Genomic DNA, 24,510 nt, shown 5'->3' with positions numbered 1-24,510 from the left:
CACATTTTTTAAAAAAACCTTCACTTAATTATTAAGAAAATTCTTTCAAAGAAAAATCTGACTGTACTGCCTTGAGGTCATTCTACTTAACATTTTGATTCTTTGCGAAGAAAGCCCACTGTGAAAAGCTTTCATTAAATTGGAAATTCCCAGCTATACCACCTGGGATGCCCTGATCCTTTCTCCAATAGTAGGAAGCAGAGGTAGGCATACAGCCTAGTGGGGCTTAGTGGAGCTTGTTTCTAGCGAATTATTAGGTTTTTTTGTTTTGTTTTGTTTTTTTACAAAGATACACATCAACAGCCTCTATTAGGTGCACCTGACCATGGAAGTGCTCTTTTCTCTACACACAGAAAAGTGACACATCAAGGGAAACAGCTTTTTTAAAAATATGAAAGAACAAAGTCCTATGGGACAGCTATTACAGTGGTAGACACCAGCATCTTTGTTAGCACAGAGCTTTTCCTGACAGGGGTTGTTGGAGCTTCCAGGCAAAATGACACCTGCACAGACCTTGTCATTAGCTGTGACTTTGAAGAGAAATAAGACCACAGTGGCACAAGAAGCTTACAGTGTGTTCTTTCATGCTAAAGGTGATCTACAGCACTATAAAGTAAACAACAAAAGCCTCTACGTCTAGTCCACAGACACACTTGCTTCAGACTGAATGATCTTTCCCCAAGCAAACTCTGTAGTCAATATGGAGTGAACACACTGAGTACCAGCACAGCTTCACAGTCTGTGAAGAGGTTGCCAATACCTTCTGTAGATAGGTGTCTAGCCTGTAACCAGCCATTGGCAGAACTCCCATTTTCTGGTTGTGAATCTTTGTACTTTCCTGCCTATTCCTGAGACAGAAAGAATGCATTTGAACTCAGAACTGCCCTCCAGGAATGTAACCTGTCTTGCCCATCTCTCTCTCTCTCTCTCTCTCTCTCTCTCTCTCTCTCTCTCTGTCTCTCTCTCCTTTTGGGAGCTCTAAAATAATCACCATCACTGGAGAAGAGCTATGCCAGGTTTCTTTATGAGATGAGTCTTCTTTCCTCCATTCTTTACCCTGGATCTGTGAGGTTGAATTTCTAATGAAGCGTTTCTTTATCTCCTGGTAATGATGAACAGAAACAGCTTCCAGGAAAGAGGAAAAGGTTAGCAGCCAGAAGACAGACAGAGAGAGAGAGAGAGAGAGTTTCTCTGACTGACGCTGGGCTTTGCCAATTGCAGAGTATCCTAGAAACAGGCTCTGCATCCATCTAACATGAAATTTCTCTCTTGGCCAACCTCCTTCTAGAGGAGTTTGTCCCATTTTGCCACTGCCTCTTGGGCCTTCCTATTTATTTCCAATTATCCAAGACAGACAGTGCCTACACCAGACAAGAAGTCAAGGAGAGAGAGAGAGAGAGAGAGAGAGAGAGAGAGAGAGATTAGATGCAACAACAGCCCTTGCATTTAAATATTTACATGTCAGCAACAGTTCCCTAAGGCATTGCTCCCGAAGAGGGCAGGCTGCTCAAGTCCCAGCCCAGGCTTGCCTTCAGTCATTCTGTCTGTTGGCCTTGGGTTGGCACCAGGAGTCCCTGACGTCCTCCCTGCTGGTCACATTTCCTGGGTGACTTCTTCCAAGTTCAGTTGACCTGGTATCCTGCTGCAGCTGTTGTGGCATTTTCCAACTGCAGAGGAGACTTATGGGAAGGGTCTCTCTTCCTCCCACCTGACCACACACCCTTCCTTTCCTCCTCCCCTCCTCTCTCCTTTGAGCTTCAACTTACTGGTTCAAAAGCAGGAACCAATGCTTCCAGACAGCAAGGGGGTGGGGGGGTGGTTGTGGGAAGGGATCCAGCAAGTTCCAGGCAGGGGTGGGGATGAGGTGAAGGGTGAAGGCACCTTTCTCTTGTGGACCATCTCCCTCCTTCCTTCCCAGATTGGTGGGGGTGGGCTGGGGGAGGTTGGAGGCTGGTCAGGGGATTAGCAAGGAGGGCGGGTACCAGCCACCTTGCCCTCCAACCACAGCTGAGACTTTCTGGGGACCTGGAGACCCATGCTGAGACCCAGAAGCCTCAGCTAAGCTTCCCGTTGTGGGAGGGGGCGCTGGGGAAGCATGAAAGGAGTTGCGCCCAAGAACATTTAGGGAGGCCTGACTCTCTCTCCGATTCCACCTGCTTCTTGGGCAACTTAGCCGCCCAGCACCCACCCCACCTCTGGCAGCCCCCCTTGGGAGCTCTCTTTGGCATGACGACTCCTATCTATCATCCGCATAGACACGTTTTACTGACTTTTTTTATTATTATTTAATTTCTTTGAGGAGGAGAGACCTAAGAGAGGGACTGAAGTGGTTTATTTATTTATTTTCTTTGCCAAGGAGAGAGACCTAGGAGGGTGGAGTGGTTTATTATTTATTTATTTATTTTAAATATCGTTGCCAAGGAGAGGCCTAAAAGGGGGGGTGGGTCTGGGGTGCTTATTTATTTTTAATTTGTTTCTGCCGAAGCGAGACCTAACAGAAGGACTGATCATTATTATTATTATCATTATTATTTTAATTTCTTTGCTTTGGAGAGACCTAGCGAGGGGACTGGAGTAGCTATTTATTTATTAAATTTCTTTAGCGAGGAGACCTAGTGAGGTGTGGGGGTGTGAACTAGAGTGGTTATTTATCTATTTAATTAATTAATTAATTAATTTTTTGCTTAGGAGAGACCTAGCGGGGGGGCGGACTGGAGCCTTGTGGGGTGCTGGGTGGGGGGTGCGGTGGAGTGGGGTGTGAGCGCGGCGCGGTGATTAGAGATCTCCGGGGAGCAGATCGCTGGCTCCCTTCAGATGCCGATTTCCCGAGCACTTGACAATCACCGGCAGCACCGGGCGGCGGCGGCTGGCGGCAGAGGCCGGGGGGGGGGGGGGGTGCGGCTCCTGCTCGGGCTCGGGCTCGGGCTCGGGCTCGGGCTCCAGCTCTGCGGCGCTGAGTCCCGCCGGGAGCGCCCCGGACAGACCTACGGACGCGCCCCCCGCGCTCCCGGGGGCCGGCGGGAGAAGGCGGCGGCCGGCGCGGGGCAGGAGCCAGGCAGTGCGGGCAGGCGGGCGGGTCTCGGGCTCCGCTGCTCCGGGGCTCCGGGTCACCGCCCCGTGCGCCCTGGGCGCCTCTGCGCGCCGGGCCCCGCGCCCCGAGCGGCCGGCCATGGGGCCCCGCGGGGAGTGAGCGCGCGCCCCCGGACACCTCCACTCCCCCACCACCACACTCACAGACACAGACACACACAGACACAGACACAGACACACACCCCGGCAGTCTGTCCTTCCCGCCGCCAGCCCCACTATGGCCGCGGCCATCGCCAGCGGCTTGATCCGCCAGAAGCGGCAGGCGCGGGAGCAGCACTGGGACCGGACGGCCACCAGCAGGCGGCGGAGCAGCCCCAGCAAGAGCCGCGGGCTGTGCAACGGCAACCTGGTGGATATCTTCTCCAAAGTGCGCATCTTCGGCCTCAAGAAACGCAGGTTGCGGCGCCAAGGTCTGTGCGCGCGGGTCGCCGCCCTCTGCCCGCATGGGGTGCTCCCTCCCTCTTCCTCCCTGCCACCCCTGGGTGCTGTCCTCCACCCCCAGTCCAGGCTCCCCCTTCTGAGCGCTCCGAGCTCCCGGGGCAACCTGTAGCCTCCGAGAACTCAGCCAGGAGCCTGCAAATGAGCGGCCTCTCCAGCTCCCCCGAGCTGGAGTGGGGGTGAGGGTATTGGTGGTGGAGCGCGCCCCTATTTCTTCCCAAGGGTCCAGGATTTTTCCAGAATACTGAGGGGACACTGGGAGCCGCCGGGAGGTCTTTCTTACCACCCTGGGGGGCGGGGGATTGCTCTGCCTGATTGGAGATGCACGGAATTTTGGGGTGCTCAGCCTCATTTGGCTGGCAGGGTCCCACTCCATGCCTACCCCCAATTCCCTGAGCTCCCAGATCTGGGCGCAATAAGGTGATCCCTGGGGTGCCCTCAGCAGGAGCTGATGTGAGAGGCGAGAGAGAGAGAGAGAGAGAGAGAGAGAGAGAGAGAGACCGTCCGCCCTCAGTAAGGTCTAGTTCCATTGCTCAGTGGGCAGCTTTGGGCCCCAGAAGTCTTCGGGGGAGGGAGTGTCATCTCTGGGGATGGGGCAAAGGGCTCAGAAGAAGAAAGGAGCAGGGGTTCCCAACTCGGGGCTTTGGTGAAATCTGCATTTCCCTGTGAGGGCTCATTTGCATATAACAGCTGTGAATTGTTTTGGGACAAAACCAACAGGAGCTGAGTAGACCGGTCCTGTCACTGGGCCGAATTCTTTGGGAAAAAAAACCAAGTGCCAAGCGTGACCTTCTTCTGCTGCCTTGAAAATGTCAGGGTCTCTAAAAAGGCAGCTCACTTCTCAGGATGGAGCCCAGAGGCTTCAGTTACTTTCTGCTGGTGTCCATATCCAGTCTCCAGGGGAGCTTGTTTGGAGAGCTTCCTAGGCTTTCTCCATTGGAGAGCTGGGGACTGCTAGCTTTTCCTAACTGGGCGGGTTTGTCAGGAAGCTTGTGAGAATCCATTCAGGTGAAAAGGAGTAGATATTTGCTTGGCCTGTTCTGTTCTCAGGCCCAGCTGTGTTTATTTCACACACACTGTTGTTCCAAAGACAAGGGTGGACTTGTGTCTCTTTGTGGCCGGTGTGTGTTTGTAACATTGTGACCAAAAGTTTTCATGCTCTTTTCACAATGGGCTGAAAAGGAAACCTTTTCCAAGGGCAACTGCATATTGTCTCAGTGAGAGCTAAGCACTGCTTGCTCTTACAACCAAGCTCCAAAAAAAAAAAAAAAAAAAAAAAAAACCAGACAGCTGAGAAAAATCCATCAGAGTGAAATCATAAAGAGGTAGAATTGTATCGATATTATAGAAAGCTTCTTTATGAACTATATCCTGTATCGGGAGTCAGTATTTCCAGACTGCCTTAGAAGCTCTTGACACCAATGACTTTTCCTTTTTAGCCTCGAGCCTTACATATACTTTTGTGATACTGATTTAAACTACTGTTGATCTGTGGAGAGTCACACTTCCATGACTTATAGGGTTACTTCTTATGCCTCATCAGATGATCTTTAGAGCACAGTTTTAGCCAGATGAAGCTCCAATTTGCCATTTGTTTGGAGCAAATAAGCTTTTTGTCCTCTAGATAAGAAGGCAATTTGAACGATAATTAGGGTTTTCTGTGTGATTCCTTTAAATGCAGTCAGTTATTTTACATGTACAGTAAATGTCTTTGTTAAGTGGGGCCATGTGTGGGGTTCTTGCTGCTACATAGGAAAAGATCTATGCGCTTTCTAATAGTCTATTTAACTATATTCAATTCTGACTGTTTTCTTAGTGTTCACGAGTTTGAAGTGATATGCTTGTCTCAAGTGATCTAAGAAAAGGGAAATTTGAAATGGCTTTTTCTATCTTATTTTTGTTAGGAGACTGGAGGACCTAGGCTAAAAGGAATTTCATCAGATCTTTTTCTTTAATTCTCCTTGTAATGCTTATATATAAGGAAATGTATTCATCATTGTAGAAAGCTTAGATATGATACCTTGGTTCCTAAAGATTTAATTTATGAACACTAGTAATTTTATGTAAGGTACATACTAAAAAACTGAAACTGTACATGATGTAAATTTTATATATCTATGTAATACATTTCATGTTATTATATGCCACTATGTACATAAGGATAGTCTAGTATTTGCTCACTCTTATAGAAAGTATTTTATTTTAATTGATTTACCTTGTCCTTCAGTCTTCACTGCTTTTTTTTTTTTTTTTTTGCATAGGAGTTAGTCCCAGGAAATTTTTAAAATCTAATTTGCTAATTCAAAGATACAAGTTTTAGGTATGGCGTTTCTCTGTGTCTTCCTACTTGAAAAACATTACTCTGTCAAGCAGTTTTTGGATGAGGCAGGTCCTGTTTCCAAGTATGCTCCAGCAGGTGCTGAACAGAACAGATGGATGCCTCTCCATCCTGGAGCTTCTAGACATGGTAGAAAGTAATCAGGCTCTGCACAAGGTGAAGTTATGGGAGGCACCAGGAGGAGTGAGACAGAGAACTAGGGGAGGAGGATGGGTGGAGAAGGAGCTGTTTAGATAAAATACACAGGGCAGGTAGCACTGAGAGCTACAGGTGGAGGACCACCGAGGAGGCAGACACTAGAATAGCCGTGTGTGTGTGTGTGTGTGTGTGTGTGTGTGTGTGTGTGTGTGTGTGTGTGTGTCTCCCTTGAACTGGAACACTCTCAGCCTGTTCTGAGAAGCAAAGCAGGTGGAAGAAATGTTGAGTCATTTAATGTCATCATCCATTTTGACTGAAGTTTACATTTTGACATGCAAATACAATACAGTCCACATGTTTGCAAACAGAATAAACAACCCTTGTGCCTTTTATTGGGGCAAAGAGTCGTTTTATACCTTTTTGGACCAGCGTATCTTTTTAGTGCTCATTAGAGCAATCGTTGCTTGAACAGCAGAGTACAGTTGGTGTTCACTTATGTCTCTTCAGCTAGAAAACAAGTCACACCCCAGATCTGCTCTTACTTTCAGAAAAGTAAGATTTTTTTTTTTTGTTCAGTGGAATTGATTGCTCTGGGAAGGGACATAAATTTGCACATTTTTTTACTTGCAAACCATGCTATTTTTTATTAGAATGTATTATTCTTATAAAAATTGCATTAGTGATTTAATGTTGATTTATAGAATTATATGGTAACAGGGGTACAATTCACACCATTCCCACCACCAGGGTTCTGAGTCCCCAGTCTCCAGCATTTCTCTGTAGGTCACAAATATCAGTATATATATATATATATAATTTTTTGTGGTCCTGCTTTCTCTTCTAAGTAATACTTACAACAATAACTACACCTGAATGTCCTTCCTTTTTGCCTCTTCTCTCTCTGGATCCTGATGGAACTGTGGTTCAGCTCCCTCTAACATTTCTTTCCCCCAGAAGTATGGGCCAGAATTCTTTCTGAGGTGCAGAAGGTGGAAATTCAGGCTTCTGTAATTGCTTCTCCACTGGACATGGATGTTGGCATGTGGATCCATACCCCCAGCCTGCACAGTGGCTTTTAGTGGTTGTGCTGGACAGTGTGACTGTCTGTCATCTGTCTCCTTACCAGACCTCCTCCCCCTCCCCCTGTCTCCCATATATCCATAAACCAGCATCACCTGGACACGTACTTCCAGACCATCAAGATTGCCAAGATTTTTGCTTGTGCTTTGCTTTGTAGGTAGACTCATCCATCTTCCCTCCTTGCCTGTTAAAATGATTCCCATCTCTTTTTTTAAAAAAAGATTATATTTATTTATTTATTTATTTATTTATTTATTTATTTGTTTATTGGATAGAGACAGCCAAATATCAAGAGGGAAGGGTGGTGATAGAGAGGGAGAGACACTTGCAACACCACTTCACCACTCACAAAGCTTTCCCCCTTTTTCCCCCAGATAGGGACTGGAGGCTCGAACCCAGGTCCTTGTACATTGGAATATGTGCGCTCAACCAGGTGCACTACCACCTATCCTCATGATTCCCATCTCTTAAAGCCTGGAGAAGATGCTCTTTCCTCCAAGAAGTCTTCCCTCTTGGCAGAGAAGGCGATGCAATCTTCCCGTGTCATCTTTCCCCTTCTTAGTGTCATACTTCTCTGGTAGTCATTAACCTGGCACACATATGCAGTAGGCTGGAGTGAGTGGGAAGCCTGTTTTCTTTTTTTTTAATATTTATTTATTCATTTTCCCATTTTGTTGCCCTTGTTGTTTTATTGTTGCAGTTATTATTGTTGTTGTTATTGATGTCTTCCTTGTTGGATAGGACTGAGAGAAATGGAGAGAGGAGGGAGAGACAGAAAGGGAGAGAAAGATAGACACCTGAAAATCTGCTTCACTGCTTGTGAAGCAACTCCCCCGCAAGTGGGGAGTCGGGGGCTTGAACTGGGATCTTTACGCCGATCCTTGTGCTTTGTGCCACCTGAGCTTAACCGCTGCGCTACTGTCCGACTCCCAGGAAGTCTGTTTTTTGCACATCCATATTTCCTTGATGGGGTGTCTGCTGTTCCCTGGCTGCTCACCACTGCCCTTGAAACCAGTGAAGTAAAAGAAGGAAGGTCAACAAGGCAAAACCCCCAAACTTATTCTTGAGCCATAGTGTTCTGAACAGATTATTTGTATATTGATATGCAACTTCCAAATGTTTATTATATTCTTTCTAGCTTGGATAGAGACAGCCAGAAATCAAGAGGGAAGGGGATGATAGAGAGGGAGAGAGGCAAAGAGACACCTGCAACCCTGCTTCACCACTTGAAAATCTTTCCCCTGCAGGTGGTGGCTGATTGCTCAAACCATAAAACAGGAAAGAGAGATAGAGATAGATAGATAAATAGATAGATAGATAGATAGATAGATAGATAGACAGACACAGATTATAGTGCACAAGCAAGGATGCAAGTTCAAGCCCTTTGTCTCCTCCTACAGGTGGAAATGTTCATTAGTGGTGAAGCACTGCTACAGGTGTCTCTCTTCTCCCTGTCTCTCCCTCCCCTCTCAATTTCCCTCTGTCTCTAATAATAAATGAATAAAAACATTTATAAAAGAAATGCATGCAATAATATATAGTGAAGATTTTACCATTAGAGCATCATATGTGGTTAATATGTTTTCAACTTCAGAATGACTTCATTGAGGATTTGTTGACTTCCAGGATTGATATCATCACAAGGGTACAGGGTGAAATCTCTGCAAGGCAGGTGTCAGTACATCTCACCTTCCACTAAACCATCTACCTCCCTCAGCATAAGGTGCTAGATACCAACTTTCCTTAGCACTTTCATCCCCCTCGGACTTCCCAGACTTACTGCCATAGACCACAGTTCCATCCAGATCTTTGGTGTGGTGAATACAGTTGCTTTTTAAAGTCTACTTTGGGGACTACAGTCACAGAAACCATAGTACCACAAGTCAGATATACATTTTATCAGTGGATGTGTGAGTCTCTTACCAATACCTCTACTTAAAATAAATTGCATGATGTCATAAGAAACAAGGAATGGAAATGAACTGTGTGAAACTGTTACTAAGTTACTCTGTAGTATGGAAAGCAGATGTGTGTATACACCCATAGAACCAAATTGCTTTGCTTTGAAACCCTAAGAAAAGTGGTATTCCTTTCTGTAAGGTACTATGTAAGGAGAGGTGTGTCAATTATCTCAAGAATACTCAACAACAAAGAGTGGTTAAAAGACCATCCATTGTTCTTTTTTTATTCTTATCTTTATTTATTGTATAAAGACAGCCAGAAATTGAGAGGGTAGGGGGATATAGAGAGGAAAGAGAAAAAGATAACCTACAGCACTGCTTCATCACTGGCAAAGCTCTCCCCTGCAGGTGGGGATCAGGGGCTCAAACCTGGGTCCTTGTGCATTGTAACATGTAAGCTTAACTAGGTGTACCACCAACCCGTCCCTGGCAACCATTGTTGTTTGTACTACTTTTTTGAGCCATTATCATATGAAAATATAAAGATTTTCTGCTTTTTTTTTTGATAGGATAGAGAGAAATTGAGTGAAGAGGAGGAGGAGATAGAAAAGGAGAGATAAGTAGAAACACCTGCAGCACTGCTTCACCACTTCATGAAGTTCCCCTCCTGTAGGTCGGGGTCTGCAGCTTGAACCCAGATCCTTGTGCATGGGTGTGTTACCACTCAACATTGGTGAGGTAGTTTGCCCAGAGAAGTCCGCTTGGTGTCATGGTAGCATCTGCAACTTGGTGACTGAAAAGAACATTTAATTAATTTATTTTAAAGAGAGAGACTACAACACTGTTTAGCTCTAGCTTACAGTGGTGCTGGGAATTGAAACTGGGACCTTAGAGCCGCAGGCATAAAAATATTTTTGCAAAGCCATTGTGTTGTTTCCCTAGTCTCCCTCCTTCCTTCCTTTTTCCCTCTATCTTTCTACATTCCTTCCTCCCTCCCTTCCTTCCTCCCTTCCTTCCTTCCTTCCTTCCTTCCTTCCTTCCTTCCTTCCTTCCTTCCTTTCCATCCACCATGGTTATCACTGAGCTCCATACTTCCACCACCCCCCAGTTAGCCAGGATTTTTCTTTTTTCTTTCTTTTTATTATAGAAACAGAGAAATGGGGGAGACAAAAAGAGATACCTGCAGTAATGTTCTACCTATAAGAAAGTTTTCACCTTACTGGTGGGGCTCCAGGGCTTGAAAAAAATATTATGTGGCTTCCTAATTCAGCACATGATGTCCTGTGAAATACTGTCAGTACTCAGTTGGACTCAGGTACCATTAGAAGGCAATGCTTGGGGGGTCGGGCGGTGGCGCAGTGGGTTAAGCGCATGTGGCGTAAAGCGCAGGGACCGGCGTAAGGATCCCGGTTTGAGCCCCTGGCTCCCCACCTGCAGGGGAGTCGCTTCACGGGCGGTGAAGCAGGTCTGCAGGTGTCTATCTTTCTCTCCCCCTCTCTCTGTCTTCCCCTCCTCTCTCCATTTCTCTCTGTCCTATCCAACAACAAAACAACATAAACAATGGCAATAATAACCGCAACGAGGCTGCAACAACTAGGGCAACAAAAAAGGGGGAAAAATGGCCTCCAGGAGCGGTGGATTCATGGTGCAGGAACCGAGCCTGGCAATAACCCTGGAGGAAAAAAAAAAAAAAAGAAGGCAATGCTTGGCATTACCTTACTTGGGAGGAATATTCTTTCCATCACTTATACACGTGTTTGAATTGATTGACTTCTCTCCACACAACTGAAGACTAATTTGAAAGTATTGTTGTCTTTGTAATCAAATAAAATAGGTTGTTAACTAAGCTGTCACTGTTTTTTTAAAGTACTTACATAGTAAGTATGGACAATTAAAATGTTTGGTCAATAACTAGTTAATAATAAGCCACTAAAATGTAAACATCAAACAGAAGGACATCACCAGAAATGTAAGAACCACTGGGCACTTTCTATAGGTAGAATGTTCTCATTTATACATTCTGGTTTCATGTAATGCTCACAGGTCTCTTAAGTATTCTCCTATTCCCCTATTATATAGAAGTACAGAATTATGAGCTGTGATGACAAAATTAAATTTCTTTTTAGCCTCCAGTTTCTGGTGCTTGGTGTCAGCGTTATAAATACATTGCTCCTTGTGGCCATTTTTTCCTCATGTTTTATTAGATAAGGAGATCAAGAAATTGAGAGAGGATGGAGAGAGAGAGAGAGAGAGAGGGGGGGACCTATAGGCTTGCTTTACCACTGGGGAAGCAGACTCCCTGCAAGTGGGAAGTGGGGGTTTGAACCCAGGTCCTTCAGCTAGGTCATATGTATGCTTAACTGTGTATGCCAGCTCCTGGCCACCTATCTTTTTACTTTTATGATTTTTGAAATTGATTTCAGTCTTCTATAATGATGGAGATCTCCTGGTGTATGGAAACAGGGAACTACTGGCTCTGGGCACTTAGAAATAAATTAACAGAGTTGAATGGGCTCTTCTTGTTAGGTTTGCTGTGTGAGGTGGGGTCAGTGGCAGTCACATGAATATGACATCTTTTCTTTTAAAAACATTTTTAAAATTATATTTTACTTGCTGGATAGAGACAGCCAGAAATCAAGGGGGCAATAGGGAGAGACTGAGAGACACCTGAAGCTTTGCTTCACCACTCGTGAGGTCTACCCCCCCCCCTTCAGGTGACGACTGGGGGCTAGAACCCCAATCCTTGTGCATTGTACAGTTAGTACCACTGCCTGCGCCAATATCTTTTTTAAAGAAAGTTCTTCAGTCCTTGATAGGTAACTGCCTTCTCACAAATAGTTTCCCACCTTTTGAAACAAGTCTGGTCCTCAGTGTTCAATGTCTTTTTATCCCCTGCACGCCTCCCTTTAAATGTCTAAATAGTCGCTGCCTTTCCTTGGCGAGACTCTGCCCTTTCAAGTATTTGTTCATGGCTTTGCATCCTTCTCATCACTTGGCCAACTTATCTCTTAACTCTCTCCATCGTTCTACATAAGTAAATGCCACCAGTACCTTAATCATTTCTGTGGCTTCGATTGCTCAATATTTACCTCATTCTTAGCCCAGCCACTGAGATGTCTGTGGATTTCATAAAGAGCGTTGCTGAGGGCTGACTGGGTGAAGATAATTCAGACTCCATCTGCTGTCTCCTCCTCTCTGGGCTAGTCTGTCTGACTTGCATGGATACAAGAGGAGATTGATAGAGGCGAGGTGGAACTTTTTATCTTGGTTTCATGCCTGAAAATTAAGAGACAGTAAGGGCAATATCCAGTTATCTCCATAGTGTCGATGAAACCAGTGGATTTGCATGCCCCATCACTTACAGAATCTTTTCCACTTCATAACGGAAAGAGAAGCAAAATGTGCAGGCTCTTCTTCTTGAGGACAATGCCAGCCAGACTAAAACAGGGTGGGCATTTTAATGAACTAGCTCCTAAATGGATTTAGCCTCACATCCCAGCGTCTTCATGGACTCTGTCCGCCTTGGCATGGGCTGGAATGTCAACTGCTAGGTTTGGTTCTGCTCATTCTACCAAGTTCTGTCAGAGAGAATGTGGGTCCTTCAAGAGTCTCATCTCCATGAAGTGTATCTCTGTCTCTACGTCTGCTTTTCCATTTCTGCCCAGTGTTTGGGACATCAGGTCTGCAGGTTGCATCGAGCAGTGAGTGATCCCAGACACACTCCTTCCGAAAGTTTCCAGATTTTCCTTTTGAAGTAAGCCACCGTCCAAATGTGGGAATGTTGATGTTCTGTGTGGTTGAGGAGGGGGGTGGTGGGGGTATTTTATACTGTTGAACTTGTACCTTCTTTGTGCTAAGATTTTACAGTTTGGGAAACTGTAAACAGAACCAAAGTTGCTAGAGTTTTACGACTAGGTGGCATCAAACAAAAGGCTCTTCTTCCATGCTGTTGATGCTGAATGGATGCACAAGTTCTCATGAGAAATGTCCCTGATACCCAGCTGCTTTCACGACTGTTTCCTGCTTCTCCTTCCCAATGGTCAGTGCTTGTAGAGTCAAGTACCTTATTAAGCACTTTTTGCAACGCCTGTACCAACAAATCCTCCTAGAGGTACAACATGCCTACTAAGTGGAGTTTCCTATTGCCCCATGATAATAGCAGCAAGGGGTGTCTTCAGCACAGTCTTCCCAGGCACATAAATATCCCTGATTGTTCACCTGAAGAAAGAGGAAATATGGCGCTTTGCAACACCTCAGCTCTTGAGTGACAGTTGAAATGCCATCGGGATTGGCTGGCTTCATATCACTGAGCCTGGTTGTTTTTTTTTTTTTTTTTTTTGCTTTTTTTTTCCTTTCTTAGTTACCAAATGTACTGTTGTCTTCTGAGATAGACAGGTTGTTGGTTTTCTCTAAAAGTAGGTGTGAAGAAAATACTCCCTTCCCTTCAGTCTCCTGCTTTCACTTACTTCCATCACTATTCATTCCTTACTTTTAACCCTGTACAAACCCCCCACCCCAGGCGCTGAACTCAGCCAAGTGTGCCACTATTTGGAGAACGTATGCTGTGAGCAGATTGGACAAGATGATTTCTAAGAACTGTTTAGTCTTCAGTTCTGTTACTTGTGTGTTTAGAAGATCACTTGGGCTAGATCATAGGAAATGAAGACAGAACTGTGTTTCCTTGACAGATTGCCTTTATATTTTAAAGTAATTTACAGATGATCTCACTTAATGGTAGAACTTCAAGAACTAGGAGAGGAAGCCAAAATATAGGCCAAGATGTAGACCAGATGTGGTATATTGCAGTAAGGCTAAGGACATCAGGCTGAGGCGCGGTTGGCAGGGTATTGAAGACCCAGGGCACAATGGTGGAGTCAGATTGGGTGGGTGGTGGTAGTGGTATGCAGACAAATGTCATGGCAACATGAGAACATGGCACCCATGTGACAGCTGTGTCATTCCTTCCCCAATAAAATAATCATGTGGAGTCCAGTGGTGGTATACCTGGCAAAGCACGCACATTGCCCTCTGCAGGGGGAAACGTCACAAACAGTGGCACACGGTTGTAGGTGTTTCCTCTCCCTGTCATTCACACTCTCTTGCTGTCTGTCTCTGTTAAAGTTCAAGTAAAAGTGAAGATGGCCACTGAAAATGGTGGCATCTTGCAAACACTTGGCCCCAGCAGTAACCTAACCCTGGAGGCGAATGCAGGCAGACATACAGAATTGTCTCTTAATTCTCTGTTCCCTGTGCCTGGCTCCCAGGTCCCCTCTCCCAGAATCTCTCACACTTCCCCAACCCTTCTGCTTTCAGATCTACTTTTATTCCAGACTTACTGTCATCCAGTGCAGCCTGCAACACTTGGTTAATCCCCCATAAATTGTGTTTACTGTACCCCTATTGTTTTTCCAGTGTTCAAGTTTGAGATGATCGCACTGGCAGTGTGTCTAGCTCTGTGTATATGTGTCATCTCTGAAGAGGGGTGTAAGAAAAATGTATTCTCCATGTGTGAATCTCAAATTTGATGTGAAACACGCCAAGTGATACAGATAACAGGAGGCATTAAAATGAATATGCGGGAGTCGGGCTGTAGTGCAGCGGGTTAAGCGCAGGTGGTGCAAAGCACAAGGACCGGCATAAGGATCCCGGTTTGAACCCCGGCTCCCCACCTGCAGGGGAGTTGCTTCACAGGCGGTGAAGCAGGTCTGTAGGTGTCTATCTTTCTCTCCCCCTCTCTGTCTTCCCCTCCTCTCTCCATTTCTCTCTGTCCTATCCAACAACAATAATAACTACAACAATAAAACAACAAGGGCAACAAAAGGGAATAAATAAATAAAATAAATATAAAAATAATAAAAAAATAAAATGAATATGCTTGTATGTTCATCCCGTGTGTGTGTGTGTGTGTGTACGTGATTTAATATGCTCACCCTTACCCCCACCCATTCTTTTTAAAAAATCTATATAGTTTTATTTGTTTATTAGTGAATAGAGACAGAAAGAATTGAGAGCAGCGGGGATCTAGAGAAGGAGAGAGACACAGACACCTGTAGCCCTGCTTCACCACTCCTGAAGGTTTCCTCCTGCAGGTGGGGACCAGGGGTTCAAACCTGCATCCTTGTGCATGGTAATCTGTGAGCTTAATCAGGTGTAGCACCACCTGCCCCCCCGACCCATTCATTAATGAATAACATCCCAGTTTTGTGCAGATAAAAACTAGAGTTGTTCTATGTTTGCAGGTGAAATATTGAGACAGAATATTTTAAAAGAAGCCCACCTAGGTCATTACGATGCTTACCAGTACTTCTAGACGGAAACATCCCCCAAAAAAATTGCATCTGGTTGGTCACGGACAGGGACCTGGGCTCAAGCCCCCAGGGGGAAGCTTCACTAGTGGTGAAACAGTGCTGCAGGTCTCTCTCTCTCTCTCTCTCTCTCCATATGTATTGGATAGGACATGGCACATGGCGCAGAAGCGCAAGGACCCACATAGGATCCCAGTTTGAGCCCTCGGCTCAAACTCCACCTGCAGGAGAGTGGCTTCACAAGCGGTGAAGCAGGTCTGCAGGTGTCTCTCTTTCTCTCCCCCTCCTCTCTCCATTTCTCTCCGTCCTATCCAACAATGATGGCATCAATAGCAATTAACAACTACAGCAATGAAACAACAAGGGTAATAAAATTGAATAAATAAATATTAAAAAAATTATAATATTTATCTGGAGTTGACCTCTGCATGGGAGTTTTAGAAGTCCTGCAGCTAGGTGCCTAAGGCCCAGCCACACCAGTCATCAAGTGAAAACCCAGCTGCAGGAAAGGAAGCTTCGGTGAGGAACTTTGAAATGCTAGCACAAGCCTACAAGGAAAAGGCTACTTCAGTGCAGGATACTGTGAATGATCACACTCCCACACTCCGGCTTGACAACCTCAATGAACAAGCGCCCTTTATAAGGCATTTCAACTATTCAATGTTATGTCCTCTTAAATAGCGCTGAACATATTCTACACAACCAGAACATATATTTTACCCCAAAAGATAAATTAGAATATATAGATACATATATATTTAAAAAAATAATAAAGGAAAAGAGTTAGACAGAAATCTGGAACCAGTGATTTAGAGTACTGAAGAAGCTGAAATACAAAGAATAAGAAGCTATCAGGGAGGAGGGTGGGATACGGAGTTCTGGTGGTGGGAATCGTGTGGAGTTGTACACCTCTTATCCTATGGTATTTGTCAGTGATTGCTTTTTATAAATAAATATTTTAAAAAATGAAGCCAGTGGATATTAGCCAATGGCCCCTGACTGTAGCAACCCATTTTCTTTGGAAGAGAAGGAAATGCACTGAGCCCATTAGGTCCCCAATTTTCAGAATTCAGAAGCTGAATTCCTCCAACAACCACTATTGCATGTGTGTGTTGACGGTGCTGGTCTTTGAAAGCATGTTAGTCTGCTGCCTTACTCATAAACCATCAGCCAAGAAAACCTCAGATGCCACGGCAGGATTGGGAAGAGGGGACACATCCTTGGATACAAATCTCAGTAAATAGTAATTATGTGAAGAGGATTTCTTTTTGCCTCAGGGACTTGGTGATTCTGCCATGATTAGTACTTGGAGCCATTGCAGTTCTCTTGGAAGAAAACATTACACACAAGTGGGCTGATTAAACCTACTGGTTAGATAGGGCATGTATCAAGATTGGCTGTAAGTATTTTGTCTCTAAAAGAACAAAGTAACTGGGCCATATCCTGCCTATCCCCACAGTGGGGTTGCTGTTTACAAAGTACGTCAGACACAAAAGAAATATAGAAACTTGACCTCTGCTGACTCTAGTCTTAAACTGCCGGGCTAGCGCTGCCGGAGAAAGAGACTTTGGAACACATGGCTGAGCAGGAACACAATGCAATTTTTTTATTGATCAGAGAAAAATGCCTCTATACCTTTTGAAGCAGAAGTGGCAGGTTGGAAGAGGAAATGGGTGGGAGAGTGGGTGGAGAGAAGAAAAAGAGTGTGAAGATAGCAAGCTTGCATCTAACCAGTGGGGATTAAACCAATGCCTTGCAGGCAGGGCAAGTCTCCAGCTGTTGGGAAGGTTCTAACCAATGGGGATTAAACCAATGCCCTGCAGGCAGGGCAGGTCTCAAGCAAAACAATGGTTATGTAAATAGACCACAGCATCAAGCAATGCAGGGGAACCTGGCGTGGTGACCAACAGGGATAGAAACAGAAGGGGTCTTTAGAAGCAGAATTAGCCAAAGGAGAAATGATGACCAACATTAAGCAGTATATGAGCCCTTTCATCCAAACACCTCTGAAGGCCATAACCTTTTAAAAGTTTAATTTAATTCAATTTATATAGAAAATAAAAAATAGAAAACATAGACAAAAAAATAGGATAAGAGGGGGTAAAATTCCACACATTTCCCACCACCAGAGTTCCATATCCCATTCCCTCCAATGGAAGCTTTCCTATTCTTTATCCCTCTGGGAGCATGGACCCAGGGTTGTTATGGGGTGCAGAAGGTGGAAGATATGGCTTCTGTAATTGCTTCCCTGGTGATCATGGGCATTGGTAGATGATCCATGCTACCAGCCTGTTTCTGTCTTTTCCTAGTGGAGCAGGCCTCTACAGAGGTTGGGTTCCAGGACACTTTGGTGAGGTCATATGCCAGAGGAGTCAGGTTGGCATTATGGTAGCATCTGCAACTTGGTGTTTGAAAAAGCATTAAGATATAAAAAAAGAACAAATTGTTTAATAACCAGAACCTAAAGGCAGGAAGATAGGGTCTCCATTTTGGAAAAGGCTAGTAGGTCTATTTTAGGTATATAAGGGGCCAATGGCTTTATTAGTTTTTGTCTGAGCCTGACTGCTGACATGCAAGTGGGCTAAATTTATTATCTGGGGAGTTGGAAATAAGACTAGAAATCTGGATCAGGGCAGAGAGTAGCGCCTAAATATGGGGAAAGTTTATAAATATTGTTGACTATAAACCCCATTGATTTGATCCAGTCTTCCTCTGCAATATTCCAGCCTTTAGGTTCATGATTGATCAACAATTTATTTGGCTTTATATGTTAACTCCTTTTCAGCCATCTGGTTCCAGATACTAACATGATGCCAAATGGACTTCCCTGGACAGATGACCCCTCTGTGTCCTGGAGCTCTGCTTCCTCAGAGTCCTACCCCACTAGGGAAAGAGAGAGGCAGGCTGGGAATATGGATCGACCTGTCAATGCCCTTGTTCAGTGGGGAAGCAATTACAGAAGCCAGGCCTCCCACCTTCTGCAACCCATAATGACCCTGGGTCCATATTCCCATGGGGTTAAAGAATAGGAAAGCTATCAGGGAAGAGGACGGGATAAGGAGGTCCTTTAGTAGGAATTGTACCCTTCTTATCCTATGGTCTTGTCATTGTTTCAGTTTTATAAATAAATTAATTAATAAAAAATAAAAAAAGAAAGCTAAAGGATCTGGGAAAAGTATACAAGTACCATTAATTGTAAACCCCATCTATTTGATTTGGGGCCTACATGCAGTGCAGGAGCCTGTGTAACCTCTGCATCTCTGCAGATCTGAGCGCACACTCTGTGGTCATAGCTAGGAACATTCTAGGCTGCAACCATTGCTAGACCCATCTCTCTCCAGTGGTAGAGGATTTTGGTTCAACCTCCCTTCCAAATATGGGGCAGTCCCTACCAATATTGATCCACATTGAGGGCAAGGTCCTATGAGGGACCACAGAGGGGTCTATTGTGTTGTTCTTGAAGGAGATGACCAGTGACAGTGGAGAGAGGGATCTGTTAGAGGTCTTGGCCTGTCATGCCTGTGTGGGAATCCCAGGACTCCCTGAGTAGGAGAGAAGCATGGACACTGGCTGATTCACTCATAGGCAGAACTTCAGGAAGGACAGAAAGGAAAAACACAAAGTAGAACTTGGACTGCCTGTGGTATATTACACCAAACAAAGGACTCTGAGGATGGAGGACAGGGTGTGGCTCAGTGGAAAGGAGGCTTCAGTGTCCTAGTGCATGATGGTGGGTGGGGTACATAATTTGGGGGTTAGAGTGTTTTGTAGACACCTATCACGGGGTGATAAGAAATTATACCCATTGTGGTCTGAGAGGTGGCACAGTGGCTAAAGCACGAGACTCTCAAGCCATGAGGTCCTGTGCTGGTGCTTATGTGGGTGGCCTCACAACTGACTAGTGATTGTGTGATGCAAAGAACAGCTAGGAGAAATTCAGATATGAACTTCCAGTTCTATTCTGAGAAGGACAAGCTTATATAGCAAGTGGAAAAAAGAACATTTTTCACATATGTCAGTAATCATAGGTTTCCAAAAGTCCTGTACCCCTGTGGTGAGGAGGGCTAGGAATGGGGGCAATTGATTAGATACCCAAAGGTCAAAGCAGTTAATTTCCATGAAGCAGGAGATGTTAATTATCTAAAGGTATTAAGAAAAACATGTGGTTAAACCAGCAGAGTGAGATAAAGCAGAGAAGGGCAGAGTTTGATGTAAATCATGGTGATTAAAGAATCCAGGAAGTGAGGTGTGGGGGTCTCACTGCTAAGTTACTGGCAAGTCAGTGTGATGAAGTGTATACTTTGAATGTGATCAAAAGGTGGTAAACTTATAGTAAACACAGTGAACTTTAAGTGAACTTTCAAGCAGGCAACCATTTGGTCTGCAGCAGGGGAATGAGGTAAGTGTGAGAGGTTTCAGGCCTCTGTGAAGCCTGGGAGACTGATAAGGGGAAACTGAGTCAGGAAAGTATTTCCCTCCAAGCTTTATCCTCGAAAGGGAGAGAGTGACAGGTGGGGTGTCTTTTCAGACCTCCATCTCCAGGATGGGGGAGTTCCCCTATGCTCTACCATGCTTTCACATAATCCCACAGTTCTGAATTCAGTCTCTGGCAGCATATGTACTAGTGGTGTCTGAAGGACACCTGTCATTCCTAGCCCTCCCCACCATAGGGGTACTGACCTTTTGAAAACCTATGATTACTGACATAGGTGAAAAATGTTCTTTGTTCCACTTGCTATATAAGCTTGTCCTTCTCTCTCGGACTAAGTAGCCAGCACCAGCATCCTTGAGCATGGGCTGTTGCAAGCTCTCTCTTCACCCCTGTGTGTGTTTCCTCAGCAAGTAGCTTGTGTGTATCAGGTTCTCTTTAATTCTCTGTTGCCATGAATAATCCAACAGTGTTTGTCACTAAGTGGATACGTTTTCCCATTAGGCAACCAGCATTTCAGCTCATTAATCATGATGGGGTCTGTGTCAAAAACTTGTAGAAACACTTTAAAACACAGAGCCCCTATATTTCCAAGTAAGAACATGGAAATGAGTGGGTATTCATACCCACTCCGCTCTGGATTATGTAGTCTCTCTGGTAGTAGCAGGGTTGTAAGGCTTTATTTTTGGATTTCAAGTGTGATGGTTGCTCTCTTAAGATACAAATAACTCCTCTGCTGCTTTTCTTGGTAATGTCAAAGAAAAATGGGGAGAAAACATTCTTCTTATGGGGAGACAGGTTGCAAGTTGTAAGATTCTTTCCAGTCAAGCTTAGGAATTGTCTTCTGGGAAGTCAGCTTCTCATTTTAGTTCATCTTCATCCATCTCTTTTTCGCGCACATGTTTCATTTTATTATAAGTGTTACCACTCACCCCCCACCTACACACACACACACACACACACACACACACACACACACATACACACACACACACACACACACACACACACACACACACACACAGAGAGAGAACATAAAGTCAAGGAGACAACCTAAAAGGATAAACATAATCTCCCAACTTTTAGGTAACACAATCGTCTCCCTTTCTGTTCAGTTCTAACTTTCATATTTTTTAAGGATTCTTTTTTCTACTAATTAGAAAATCTCGGTATTTTTCATGCAATACTACAACTGCAATTGGAGATGTAGAAAGTCCTTTGAGTGAAACACTTGACATAGTATAGTAGCTGACTGATATTTGAAGATGACAGATAAGTCACTAAATTCTGATACTTAACTTGTACAAAGATTTTGCGTTAAAAATGGTGACTAAATTTAAAATTGATATTTTATTGATGTATAATGGAAAAATTAGTGAATTATTTTGTTAAAAAAATCAATGTATTTGTCTGGAGGCTATCTGGATCACAACTGGAACAGCACTCTAGAAATTCCACTTACAAACCTTTCCTAAAGCCTATCTTTCGGGTTTACACTATTTTTACTTCTAATATAATGTCTCAGTTTTGTTTGTTTGAAAACCCTATACAAATGGCATTACATAGACCTTGCTTTATTATTATTATTTTTTTAATTTTTTTTGCCACCAGGTTTCCATTGGGCTCGGTGCCAGCACTAGACATCCACTGCTCCTGGCAGCTGTTCCTTTCCATCATTTTTTTTAAATATATATATATTTTTTATTTTATTTATTTAATCCCTTTTCTTGCCCTTGTTTTTTATTATTGTAGTTATTATTGTTGTTGTCGTCGTCGGATAGGACAGAGAGAAACGGAGAGAGGAGGGGAAGACAGAGAGGGGGAGAGAAAGAGAGACACCTGCAGACCTGCTTCACCGCCTGTGAAGCGACTCCCCTGCAGGTGGGGAGCCGGGGTTCGAACCGAGATCCTTATGCCAGTCCTTGTGCTTCGAGCCACCTGCGCTTAACCCGCTGTGCTACAGCCCGACTCCCCCTTTCCATCATTTTTATTTCTATTTTTATTTCACAGCATATAGAGAAACTGAGAGGAGAGGGAGATAGGGGGAGAGAAAGACACCTGCAGACCTGCTTCACAGATCGTGAAGCTTCCCCCTGTGGGTGGGAAGACCTGGGACCCTGTGTTTGGGGATCTGTATGCTTAACTGGGTGGGCACCGCCCAGCCCTCAGAACTTGCTTCTCTTGAAGCACTTCCTTTCTTTTCTAGATCAAATATTATGTTGGCTAGTTCCTTGTAAGTTTATCCTAATGAGCAGGGAAATTGTTTTCTTTACTGTTAAATCCTAAATTAGAGAAACTTACAGAGGAAAGATGATATCCATAAAGGCTCTCCTTTTCTGAGAAATAGAATGAAAATGAGCATCTTAACAAAAATCGACAGCCTTTGCAGTAGACATATAGGGACAACAATTCAGTTCCAAACTTTTTTTTTTTAAGTCATTTGGATTTATTGGAAGATAATTCTTGGCCTCTTTTTACTGTCCTTTGATCCATGAAAATATTATGTATTGTCCAGATTCACATTTTAGTTCTAATTTCTAATGAAGCCAGGGACAGAGATGGATATTTTATGGTCAATACTTATTTCTGGATATTTTTCCTTTTGTATATTGTGTGTCATGCTATTATATTGTGAGTACAGCCAGCTGCAACTATTTTTAAGAATTCTGTGTTCTGTTGTGAAAATTGGGTTATTCTTTCATTCTTCAAAATCATTCCCTGACAGTTGCTAGTAGCAACTGAGTTGTAGGCTATCAGCCCACCTCCCAAAATGGGAAAGCTAAAGAGTTAAGGACGCTTTGTGTGTGACTTGACTTTAGTGTAACTCTTCAGGCTTACGCAGAAAGTGAAAGGTGGACTCCATATTCCCAGCTGACGAGGATGCAGGAAAGAGGTTCATTATCTTCTTTTTTTAACATTTAAAAATTATTATCTGTACTTATTTATTGTATAGAGACAGCCAAAAATTGAGAGGAAAGGGGAAATAGAGAAGGAGAGAGACAGAGAGACATCTGAAAGCAGTGCTTTACCATTTGCCATGCTTTTCCCCTGCAGGTGGGGACTGGGGGCTTGAACCCCCGGGTCCTTGTGCATTGTGACAGGTGCACCATGACCCAGTCCCCTGGAAAGAGGTTTATTCTTCCTTGCAGACAACCTGGAGAGACTGAAATAGTCCTGGTGAGAAAACAGAGCATTCCTGGTCGCAGCCCATATTGACTCTGGCCGTTGCTTGGACCTCACCCCAAACTGTCTGAGTCTTGCAGAGTTAGGACAGGCTTGGTGGGATTTTGAGTGAATTAGTTGGACTCATCGTCAATGTCAATAAATTCATTGGCTAATAAGTAAGTTAGTCTGATCCTGTAATTCATGAGTAAGGTCCAAATAGGGGAATTAGGGGAATTGACTATATATATATATTCCCAGAACACTGCTTAGTCCTGGCTTATGGTGCTGTAAGGGTTTGAACCTTTTACTTCAGAGCCTCAGGCATGAGAGTCTCTTTGCATAACCATTATGGCATCTACTCCACCCTTCCTTCCTTCCTTCCTTCCTTCCTTCCTTCCTTCCTTCCTTCCTTTCTTTTCTTTCTTTATTTCCTTCTCTCTTTCTTTATTTCTTTCTCTCTTTCTCTTTCTTTCTCTCTCTCTCTCTCTCTCTCTCTTTTTTTTTCACCAGAGCACTGCTTGGCTCTGGCTTTTGGCGGTGTGGGGGATTGAATCTGGGACTTGAGAGCCTCAGGCATGAAAGTCTCTTGCATAACCATTATGCTATACCCCCCCCTCTTTCTTTCTTTCCTTCTCTCTTTTTTTCTTTCTTTCTTTCTCTCTTTCGTTTTCTTTTTTAATATACCATGCTCTGTTAACCTGCAAGGAAGGGTATATCTTGGGCTTCCGCCAGCTCTTGCAGCTGGCCTAGTGGTCCAAGGCCTGTTCTACATGCATAGAAATATACCATCCTGCACATCCTGTTTCAACTTTCATTCCCAGGAGTACTTAATATCAACCAGTTGGGAAGTCCAGGCACCAAATTAGGCCCCATGTCTTTGCTATAGTTTGTTTTCCTTTGAGTTACCTAAAAAGGCATGTAAAGCTATCATCCAGGGACCAGGAGATGCTTGCCCTGTAGAGACGCTTCTCTGTGCATGGTGATGGGGACCTCAGGTTCAAGCCCTTGGAGCTTTATGAGAGCACCACACACAGAAGGTGCTGTGGTGTGTTTTTTCCTATCTCTCACTCCTCTTTCTTTCTTTTTTTTTTTTTAAAGTTTTTAAAAATTTTCTTTATTTATTTTCCCTTTTGTTGCCCTTGTCTTTTTATTGTTCTTGTAGTTATTATTGTTGTTGTTATTGATGTCGTTGTTGTTGGAGAGGACAGAGAGAAATGGAGAGAGGAGGGGAAAACAGAGGGGGAGAAAAAGATAGACACCTGCAGACCTGCTTCACCACCTGTGAAGTGAGTCCCCTGCAGGTGGGGAGCCCGGGGCTCGAACTTGGATCCTTATGCTGGTCCTTGCACTTTGCGCCACTTGCGCTTAACACACTGCGCTACCTCTGACTCCCACAGCATGGTAACTTTTAAGAGAAAACACACTGCCACGGGGGGAAAATGCAATACCTTTCTTCAAGGTGTAAGAAGGCTTTAGTTGATGACCTTCTTCCTGGTCTGCTCTAGTTTATTGAAACACCATAATCTTGGCATAATCTGTCAGACCTCCAAAGATTAGGAGACCCACCCACATGCCTGTCTAATTTGTTCCTCCTTCCTGTCAAGTGCTGTTGCAGCTAGCATCCCA

General features: G+C 44.3%; 1 protein-coding gene across 2 annotated transcripts in view; it reads left to right on the top strand.

The window, feature by feature from the left end:
• The window catches only part of FGF14 (fibroblast growth factor 14), a 713,205-nt gene that overhangs the window by 491,242 nt on the left and 197,453 nt on the right, over positions 1-24,510 (top strand). Inside the window, exon 1 of one of the 2 annotated variants that reach the window (XM_007539847.3) lies at positions 2,924-3,500. The exons of the other annotated variant lie outside the window; for it this stretch is intronic. Within the exon in view, the coding sequence (XP_007539909.1) occupies positions 3,308-3,500 (193 nt within the window). The 5' untranslated portion in view covers positions 2,924-3,307. Of the gene's footprint in view, positions 1-2,923; positions 3,501-24,510 lie in introns of those variants that run through there. 2 annotated transcript variants of the gene reach the window in all.

This window comes from Erinaceus europaeus, chromosome 5 (assembly GCF_950295315.1).
Source record: "Erinaceus europaeus chromosome 5, mEriEur2.1, whole genome shotgun sequence".
Classification (NCBI taxonomy): Eukaryota; Metazoa; Chordata; class Mammalia; order Eulipotyphla; family Erinaceidae; genus Erinaceus; species Erinaceus europaeus.
The sequence above is the reverse complement of the archived record's forward strand: the minus strand, read 5'-3'. Positions and strand labels throughout refer to the sequence as shown.